Source organism: Otolemur garnettii, unplaced genomic scaffold (genome assembly GCF_000181295.1).
Source record: "Otolemur garnettii isolate 467f Iridium unplaced genomic scaffold, OtoGar3 scaffold00002, whole genome shotgun sequence".
Lineage (NCBI taxonomy): Eukaryota > Metazoa > Chordata > Mammalia > Primates > Galagidae > Otolemur > Otolemur garnettii.
The window spans coordinates 31821690-31832910 of NW_003852397.1; the positions used below are offsets into that span (position 1 = coordinate 31821690).

The 11221-nt window shown below is 35.4% G+C and overlaps 1 protein-coding gene across 3 annotated transcripts in view; it reads right to left on the reverse strand.

The window, feature by feature from the left end:
• ATP2C1 (ATPase secretory pathway Ca2+ transporting 1) overlaps nt 1-11221 on the reverse strand; it is a 154808-nt gene that overhangs the window by 58622 nt on the left and 84965 nt on the right. For all 3 annotated transcript variants that reach the window (XM_012805976.2, XM_023513613.1, XM_023513617.1), the window contains 2 exons: nt 1008-1163; nt 254-322 (listed from right to left, as the gene is read on the reverse strand). In XM_012805976.2, the coding sequence (XP_012661430.2) occupies nt 254-322; nt 1008-1163 (225 nt within the window). The remainder of the gene's footprint in view (nt 1-253; nt 323-1007; nt 1164-11221) is intronic.

An 11221-nucleotide genomic window follows, 5' to 3' on the forward strand; every position in this document is an offset into this window, starting at 1 on the left:
TAAGATCTATAAATAATTGTCTATAAATTTTTTTCTAGTATAAACAATGAATCAAAATCAAAATCAAATTTTAGAATACCAACGATATCAATCCAGGGCCTTCTAATTAGGTTTCCAAGCAGAGACAACTGGGTGATATTCTGAATAAAATAATGCTCATTAGTACATAAATGTATACAACAGTTTTCTCTTTTCCTCTAACAATGGAGAATTTCACATTTGACACAAATACACCAACATACTAAGTACTCACTTCTTCTGCTTGCATCATTTTAAACACCTCCCCAAATTCAGAATTTTCCCCTGTTCCAATGACAATACCCTAAGGGGAAAAACAGGAAAATACACTGACATTCATATGGAATCACCTATCAAAAAAAAAAACAACCAAAAAACTTTCATCCCCACTCTTTAAAGTCTCACCTACAGTGAAGATTTCTGACACGTCTATCCAAGGTTTCCTTAACAAATCTATTTTATGTTACTGTCACTAGCATTTATCCCTTACGATATAAACTTGGGAAACAATGTTTTATTAAACTTATTAATAACTCTGAGGCCCATTTTTTGCCTATACTAATATTTCTGAAATTCAAATCTGTATTATACTCAATAGATACATTAAACTTAGTTTCTTTTCCCCCTCATAAACTAGTGAATGGTGTTTTTTATAGTGGTGAAATATGAATCAGTAAGGGAATACATAAATAGAATATCATAGCCAGTACCATATCAACTGAACTAAAATATTTAACTAGTAATGACGACATACATGATCTACTTGTTTCTGTCCAGGGACTGGGGACTACCCATTGGTAAATAGCAACTACAGATATATTTTTCTTCAGAGACACAGCTTCTCCCCAATCTCACAAACAGTTACCAAGTATTAGGTTCCATTGTATCTTTTGTCATATATTGTGAAAAAATTTTCACATAAAATTAGCAAAGAATGTTTTAAAAAGTCTAAAACAAAGACACTTTTCTCACAACAAGAAAAAAATTACCTTTGCTTTGCCACATCTGACCAATGTTCCCATGAAGGCAATGTTACTTCTTGACGCAAGGTCTCCATTAGTTGCAGCTGGCTGAGGAGCAGTCACCTTAGAACAAGGTGTTGTCTCTCCTGTCAAGCTGGATTCATCAATGGAAAGATCCACAGCCTTGGAGAATATAAAGCATCCCATGAATTCAGGTCTGTGCCACATTTAACATTTCAAGAGTTGGTAAGCATCACTTCTTCCTCAAATATTCCACTTCTATTGATTAGGCACATTTGGTATCATACCCTTACTCTAAGTCTAACAATCAGAATGGCCGCAGCAGGACCAACATCACCCCCATCACCTCAGAACTTTCCAGAAATGTGAATCTTCTGCACTACCTCCAACACAGGGGTGAAGAAAGTGAACCTAAAAGACTGTATTACAAACCCACCAGGTGATTCTGCTTCACATTTAAGTTTGAGAATTAATGGAACACAGTATTTCCAATCCGTGCTTGATATATTTTATTCCAGAGCTCTTATTCAAGGGTCTTTAGGATACTCTTTGGGAAACTGGCAACTAATTCGTGATTTTACTAATTTTAAAGGCTCATTCACTCACCCAGCAAACATTTATTGAGTATCTTAACATATGTGCAAGGCATCAAGCTAAGTTTTAGGAAAAAAACAAGATAAATTTCTGCTACTTTAAGCTGATCTGGCATTCTCATTCAGACCTTCTATAGCTCGCACTGTGTGCAAAATACTCTAAACACACAATCTTTTTTTCTTTTTTGGAAGAGAAGATTAAAAGGTAATAAATTGCATTTTTTAAACAGTTCATCTCGTTATAGGCATAAATACCTAAAATAATCTCATATAAAATTATTAAAAACTGGTTTGCAGATTCTTCCTCCTCATATGTGCAACAAAACCATTTTAAATTGATCAATGCCGTCCCTTCGTTAACTTAACAAATGTTCATTAGTGTTTACCATGTGCCAGGTCCTGTCTCTCACACACTGGATAATCAGCAGTGATACTAAGCGTAGTAAAGACAGAATGACATTTTAGATAAGAGAAAGAGGACATTCCTCAAAACCAGGGAACCTCTGTAGAGCCCTGATAGATCTGAGAGCTTGAAGGTTAGGCCACAATCGGGAGAAAGGATATGAGGTGAAGAAAGTAAAAAGCACAGAGACTTTGGGGACAGGAATATACTGACATTCATGTGCTAAGTAAACACTTAGTAACTAAGTAACTTTGTAAAAATAATCAAGAATTTACATTAACTCGTGAAGTTTAAAAGGATTCAGCATGAAAATAAATTATACTATGTAATTCCAAAGAGATAAAACTGTTGGGATTTCCCAGAAGTTTAGGACTACAGCAATGTGGTGCATTTTAGTATCAACAGGCTTACAAAAATTACTCTTTAAAACACAGATCAAAACACCTGCAGTATTTAAAAGACTTCACATTTAACATAACTGTGGAAACAAACACAAGTAGATGTATTTGAGTCCCTTACCTCAATGCAGCTATAGACTTAAAAAATAAACTTGCCATTTTAAATGCAATAAAATTTTTTCTTTAATAAAGGAATATATTTAATTTAGCTTTCCTTTCCAAATTAACATATTTATTACCAAGGTAAGAAAAACAATAAAGATAGGCCTTTCTTCAATGATGCTAATATAATGAGCTAACATTTCATTGCTTACTATCTAATAAGCACCATGCTACACATATCTATTTATCTAAAATTGTTCATTTAATTCTACTAACATCTCCTATGAGGCAAGTACTCTTATTATTATAACTTTTTAACGGACATTCTAAACACTAAGTAACTCACCCAACATGATACAGATTGAAAGCCAGGGAGATATAATCCCAATATTGACATATGTTAATTCCAGATTCCTCTTAATTATTTAGAAGATCAATGTGCAAAGTATTTGTCCCTCTCTCCACCCCTACCCAGTTCTTTTTTTTTTTTTTTTTTTTTGAGACAGAGTCTTACTATGTCACCCTTGGTAGAGCACCGTGGCTACACAGCTCACAGCAACCTCAAACTCTTGGGCTCAAGCTATTCTCTTGCCTCAACCTCCCGAGTAGCTGGGACTGCAGGCTCCCAGCCACAACACCTGGCTATTTTTGGTTGCAGTTGTCATTGTTGTTTAGCAGCCCTGGGCTGGCCTGGAACCCTCGGTGTATGTGGCCGGCACTCTACTCACTGAGCTATAGGCGCCGAGGCCGCCCCCACCCAGTTTTATAACTACTTACAGGAGAATGTAGATATAACACATTAGCAAAAAGTCAACTTACATAAGTTTCATTTTATTTATAAATTCTTTAATGCTTCTTACAACAATCAAAATTGTATGCTATTTTCTGAGTTCTTAATTAGAAAAGAGGCCTACTACTATTTAATAGAAAACTAATACTTGTATATACTTACAAATTCTTTCTCTAAGAGAAGTAAAATTCATGTTTTCCCTTTGAAGAATTTTTATGTTGAAAGTAAATATTAAACATAGATAAATACTAACATGAGGTCATTGTTAACAGAGAAAAGGGGGGGAAATGACATTTTTAAAAAGAGGAAAATGATCGGATTGGTGACCTATCTCTTCAGTTTCTGCCTTAACAGAACAAAAGCCAATTAAGAACATAAAAATTTTAGGGTAAGTAAGGCTTTTCTACAGAAAAGAGGTAGGTCATTTTTAGCACAATAGCCATCACCCTTGTCTAGTGTAAGAGATGAACTGACATGGAAATAAAAAGCTTAGGACCTTTATTCTTTTTCTATATGCAGATGAACCTTGATAGATGACACCTCCCCTAAGCTGATCTAAGTTTTGCAGACCAGACATGTCTGTACATACCACATGTATGTTTGAGTATAATAGGCCAAGTTCCTTATGTTGATCTCCATATGTTGATCAGTTTGTTACAGTCCCTTGTGTGGTCAACTTATAGAGGTTCTACTGTAATTATAAATTTGCAGCTAAAACTCAAATTATCAAAAACATACCAATGATGAAATCTGTCTAAATTATATAATGTCCCAAACTGCAAAGATCTCAACTGTCTATTGAACAAGAATAATTTTCTGAGTTACAAGGTTACTTTCTCTTAATGGTGACTGTAAGAGTTTTTACAGGAAGCAGTTTTGAGGAAGTGGAGATAAGAAGATGTTTATTTCTAAAAAGGGTGGTATTTAATAAATTAGGCAAGTCTACTATAGTTTAGTAAAGTCACAATTTAGTTCACCTAAGAAGGAAGATACTCAAGTCATTGACCCCTGGTATCCATGACAGAAAGAAAGGTAGCATAAAGTGAAATCAAAGAATTAGCCAGCCCATGCCTCCTAGCCAAAAGTTTAATCATTATGAGTCATTATAAAAGATTTGAGATAACACAAAAATCAAGAAACATAAAAAACAAATGAAGCCCTCCCAGGAACACTGATAAGCAAGCTGAAACTTGCACAGGTGAATCTAACCCTATTTCGTAGAAGCAAAATAATGGATCATAACACAACCTGTCTCAAAACTTTCATAGTAACCTACATAAATCTTCAGAAGAGCTGTTAAAAGAACAGGGAAATAAGTTTCCATTTCATTTTTTCCTCAGGCACTCCAGGGAAGGTCTGAATAAGCTACAACACAGTTTAAAAATCAGAATATAAATAAGAATCAAAATGCATACATAACTGATAATCAAGATATTTAACACCTATACAATAAGCAAATTCCAGTCACAAATGTTTCCTGTAAGGCGGAAAGTGCTTTTAAAAATTAAGGTTAGTATGATACAACTAGTAGCTACAAGTAAGTTCTTAAAGAATAGCTTGATACATAGTATGCTGCTAAGGTTAATTACCTCTCTCGTCTAGAATTAAAAGCAAATCATTAAAAAGCAAATTGAAATGGATTTCATTCCCCAGGAAACAATCTTCTAAATTATCCATCTGTAGCTGCCAGATCATGATAAAATTTCTCATTTCCTTCTGTTCTCAAAAATTAAAATTCCTATATGTGCAAATGAAAAAAAATGTAATTTAAAATTCTTTATTGCCTCTTATTAACACTCATAAAGCCCAGTCAACCAAGTATTTTAAATTATTGAAAAGGATGCATGAAACTGATTTTATCCCACGGTTAATGCTTGTGTGAACTGCTTACTTTCTAACACAAGCACACAGATCAAGCCGTCAGTAATTTAAAGGCCAGCATCCTAGGAGTTCTAGGATATATCACTATGGCTATTAAACCAAATATCAAAAAGGGATCAATTTTTCCAACAATCATTTCCTATCAAGAAATGAAAATCTTTTTTAAAAACTACATTAATTTTATCTCATTGCTCCCCAAAACCTATTGTCTTTAAAATTCCAGTAACTTAATGAGGAAAAAAGTTCTTTCTCTTGAGCATTTTCAACATGAGTGGCATTCCTCTGCTCCCACTGCTTTTAAGCCACTGAACTATAAAAATCCACCAACAAAACATTAAGCAGCCTAAACTTATACAATCTAAGAGAACAAACACTCTGAGTGCTATGAGTATCTCTGGAGTGGTTCTCAGAGTTGTATTAATGATATCTCTATTACGGAAATAGACATATTTTCCTAGGTCAACTATATGTCATTATGTCAAACAACTGCTAGTGAATAGGAATGTTTCTAAATTACACAAAAATACCATATATTTTCTCCAATATTGTACTTAATTTTTTTCAACTAATGTAAAATATCTCCTTCCTAAGAAATTTATAATCATCTTTTTTCAAAAAGGTTGTAAATTTGAACACTTCAGAAATTTTTAAAAGCAAAGTTTCAGTGATGAATTGGAATTAGAAGACCAATATTACAAATAGATTTATCAAATTTACCTACCAAAAAAACTATATTGAGGTCAATATAAAGAGTGACATAAGAGAAAATAGAGGAGCAGGGACTCAAGAAATTTATCCCTCTTCTCAAATAATCATAAGCTGGCAAAAACTGACAGAATCAACGCTGAAATCAAAAACTTAATGTAACCAAGGGAGTGCTGAAAGAAGAAAAATGTAGCTGAATTTCAGTAAGAAAGCATACTAGTCTTTTGTTTGCCAGTCTAGTATTCCCAATTCCCCAAAGCAGCAACTATGGATATGACAACCGCCTTCAGTCCTGATGTAGGCTTCCTGGTGCCAGGAGACGGATACAGACCTTGTTTTTAAAATACTCCAGTTGTGCTTGGCATGGTGGCTCACACTTGTAATCCTAGCACTCTGAGAGGCTACAGCGGGTGGACTGCCTGAACTCAGAAGTTCAAGACCAGCCTAAGCACAAGCAAGACCCTGTTTCTAAAAATCACCAGGCTATGTTGTGCGCGCTTGTAGTGTTAGCTACTCAGAGGCTGAGGCCAAGAGAATCACTGGAGCCCAAGAGTTTGACGGTTCAACCCTAGGGCCGTGAAAAAAAAAATACTCTAGTGTATTTTGACCTGTGTGGCAGTCCATGGAACCAGTGCCAATATATAATTTATTTTCTCATCCATATTCTACCCCAACTAACGTGGATTTCTAGGCATATGTCAAAAGATTAAAAGACTTAAACTACCAGGCAAGAGGCTGAGGAAAGGACAACAAAGAGACATACCCAAAAGGCTGATAAGATGAAGATGAGGTGGAAGTCTTGGGAGAAAAAAGGACTTAGAAGGGCCACCGCCTGTATACCAGGGAAGATGGAATACAACATGTATGTCTAGGACCAGAAGTATACTCAGAAAAAAAATCAAAGCCAGGATCACACCTCTGGCAGACTTATGGGCTCAGTACAAGGAGGCAAAGGCAAAAACCAAGTATCAATAGTAGGCACCTAGCTCAGTGTTAAAGTAACCCAGCTCAGGGGCTGCAAAGATTAGGAGAGTGGTATATTATTTTTCTTTTTTATTACAGGCAGAGAAGGTTGACTATGAATATAATGGAATAGAGATTTCAGAGGCTACAAATGACTAAGAATAGTCTCCGCAAAAATAATTTGAAAAAGTCACTAAGCAATCCGGATGACTTCAGCCCTCAACAATCAAAAACCACAAACCTTGGGGAAAGGGATAATCTGATGTCCAGAACTATTGCACTATAAATAAATATTCAAAACGCCCAGTTTTTAACAAAACACAGAAAGATAACAAAGTATGGCCCATTCACAGGGAAAAAATAAACTAATAGCAATCATCCCTAATGAAATGTAGACATTTATCTAGAAAAAGACTTCATGTCAAGAGTCTTCAATATGCTCAAGGAAATAAAGGAAACCAGGGGAACTAAAGGAAATCAGGAAAGCAACAGATGAACAAGTAGAGAATATTTACAAAGAAAGAAAAATTGTAAAAATAAAACAAACATAAACCCAAGAGCTGGAAAGTATACTAACTGAAATGAAAAGTTTGCTAGAAGGTTCAACAGATGTGAACAAGGTAAGAGAAAAAATTCAGCAACCTTGAAGATAGGAAGATTAAAATTCAGACATTAGAAGAAAAAGAAAAATGAACAGAGCCTAAGGGACATGTGAGACACTAACAACCATAAAAACATACATACATACATACCTTGGGGAAATGCTGTGGACTCCATTCCAGACCACCACAATAAAGAAATGTTGCAATAATGCAAGTCATACACAGTTTTCAGTTTCCCAGTCCAATGGAAAGTTATGTTACATCATACTGTAGCATGTCTCAAAACAATGTACATACCTTAAAATATATTTCATTGCTAAAAAACATCATACTGTAGCATGTCTCAAAACAACGTACATACCTTAAAAAATATTTCATTGCTAAAAAATACTAGCAATCATCTAAACCTTCAGTAAGTTGTAATTTCTTTGCTGCTACAGAGTCTTGTCTCAATGGTGCTGACTGCTCAGGGTAGTGACTGCTGAAGGGTAGGGTGACTGGGACATTTTCCAAATAGATAGTAACGACATTTGCAGCATCCATTGAAACTTCTTTTAACAAAAGATTACCAAATGATTTCTCTGTAACTTGTGATGCTCTTTGATGAGATTTTCTCAAAGAACTTTCAAAACTGGCATCAACCCTCTCAAACCCTAACACTGCTTTATAATTGAGTTTATATAGTATTATAAATCCTCTACTGTCATTTCAACAATATTCACAGCATCTTCACCAGAAGTATATTCCATCTCAAGAAACTACTTTCTTTGCTCATCCATAAGAAATAACTCTCCATCCATTCAATTATGAGATTACAGCAATTCAGTCATTTCTTGGGCTCTACTTCTAATTCTACTTCTCTTGCTATTTCTACCACATCTGCAGTTACTTCCTCCACTAAAGTCTTGAACACTTCAAATTGATCCATGAGGGTTAGATACAACATCTTCCAAATTCCTGTTAATGTTGACATTTGACCTCCTCTCATGAATTATGAATAATCTTAATGGTATCTAGAATGGTGAATGCTTTCAAGAAGGTATTCAACTGGACTTTGCTCAAAGCCATCAGAGGAGTCACTATCTATGACAGCTATCACCTTACAAAATTTATTTCTTAAATAAGATTTGAAAATCACAATTACTCTTTGACCCACGGGCTGCAGGATGGATGTTGTGTTAGTTAGCAGGCATGAAAATAACATTATTATCCTGTACACCACCTCAGGCTCTTGGGTGACTAAGTGAATTGACAAGAGCAGTAATATTTGGGAAAGAACTGTTTCTTTCTGTGACTAGCAGGTCTCAACAGTGGGCTTAAAATACTCAGTAAGCCATTTTATAAACAGATGTGCTGCCCTCCAGGCTTTGCTGCTCCATTTCCAGAGCCCAGGCAGAGTAGATTTAACATACTACATATGACAATTAAGTTCACAAACTTGCCACCATGCATTTACGTTAGCAGCACTGTACACAGCTCGGTAAGGTTTCACACCTGATCTGGCCCCTAGCAACTTTTTTCTTTACAGGAAGATAAAGGAAACATTGAAAGAAGACCTTTTGATGACATCCAGGACATTAAGGTTATGACTACAGGTCTGATGGCCATTCCAGAAAAAGAATTCCAACACTGCTTTGAATGGTGGACTAGGCACTGGCTTGGGGCATAGCTTTCAAGGACAGGACTTCAAAGGTTACTATAGTGATATTCAGCAATGAAATATGTTGCACTTTTTCAAGTATGAGTTTGCAGACTTAATTGTCAAATCTCGTAATTCTTAAGGGCTCTAAATATCTGGAATGAGAAACGAGCACTAGCTTCAATTCAAAGGCACCAGTTGTGTTAGCTCCTAACCATAGTGTCAGCCTGTATTTTGAAACTTTTGACTTCTCTCCTGCTATGAAAGTCCTAGACAACATCTTTTTCCAATAGAAGGCTGTTTTATCTACACTGAAAATCTGCTGTTTAGTGTAGCAACCTTCATCAGTGATCTTAGATCTTCTGGTTCACTTGCTACAGCTTCCACATCAGCACCTGCTGCTTCACCTTGCACTTTTATGTTGTGTAGATGGCTTCCTTCCTTAAACCTCATGAACCTCTGTTAGCTTCTAGCTTTTATTCTGCAGCTTCCGCAGCTCTCTCAATCTTCACAGTATTAAAGGAACTAGGGCCTTACACTGGATTAGGTTTTGGCATAAGGAAATGTTGTGGCTAATTTGATTGTCTATCCACACCGCTAATATTTCTCTGTAGCAGCAATAAGGCTGTTTCACTTCCTTTTCATTTGTGTATTCATTAGAGTAGCACATTTAATTTCCTTAAAGAACTTTTTCCTTTGTATTCACAACTTTACTGTTTGTCACAAGAGGCTTAGATTTTGGCTTGGATGTTGGCTACCTTCTTCTCTAAGCTTATTTTTAGGTTTTAATTTAAAGTGAGACATTTTATGACTCTTCTTTTCACTTGGACCCTTCCAGCCATTGTTGGGTTATCAACTGGCCTAATTTCAATACTGTGGTATCTCAGGGAATAGGGAAATCAGAAGAGAGGGGAAATAAAGAGGTAACAGTCAGCAGAGCATCAGAACTTGCAGAACATTTATCAGTCAAGTTTGACATCTTGTCTGGGTGTGGTTTGTGGCTCCTCTAAGAAATTACAATAATAACCTCACAGATCTCTGTAACACATATAATAGAGTTTAAAATATCGCAAGAATTACCAAAATGCAACACAGAGTCACAAAGTAAGCTCATGCTATTGGAAAAAATGGTATCATCATATACACATGTAAGAGATTCTAGTAAGACTAACAGTTCATTTCTAATCAGAAACTAGGGAGGCCAGAGCAGTAGAGTAACATTTTTACAGTACTCAGAAACAAACTGTCAATCAAGAATTTCATATCTCGCAACACTATCTTTCAAAATAAATAGAGAAGAAATTACTAGACAAATACTAAGAGATCTTCACTAGGAAGATGTGGCTCCTAAAAAGTGCTAAAAAAGAGCCCTTCCAACTTAAATAAAAGGAAAGTAGCAAGTAACTCAAAGCCAGTAAAGGTAAGAAAATATAAGTCAGCATTATTGTATTTTGAGTTTGTGATTCCCATTTTTCCTTCTCATACAGTTATTAACAAATCCATTAACAGCTATGAATCTAACTTCATCTGTTGGATGGGAGCACAATGCATAAGATATCATATGCAACAATAACAAAGGTGGAAGAGGAACAGGCTTTATAGCAGCAAAGTTTCTGTATGCCACAGAAGCAAAGTTGTTATCACCTCAAACTATATTTATAAATTTAAATCCCATGGAACCACTAAGAAAGTAAGTAAAAACTACACAAAAAACGAAGAGGGGATCAAAAAGGTACATTTAATAAAGAAATCAATCAAACACAAAAGAGTACATCAAAGGAATTAAGGAGCATAAAAAGTAACAAACATTATAGAAAATAAATTTATCTTTTCCCATATCACTAAATGTAAATAAATGCACTAAACTCAGAAAGTATGTGGTATATCTATACAACAGACCATTACTTGGCAATAAGAAGTAATTAAGTACCTGAAAACATGTTACTTGAAAGAGACACAAAAGACTACATATTAGGTAAATCCACTTATATGAAATGTCTAGAACAGGCAAACGTTTTTCAGTAGCAAGCAGTAAGTGGCTATTTACAAGCACAAAGAATACCCAGTGAGTGCTAAAAGGGTAAGAGTTTTCTTTTTTTTTTTTTTGAGACAGAGCCTCAAGCTGTCCCCCTGGGTAGAGTGCC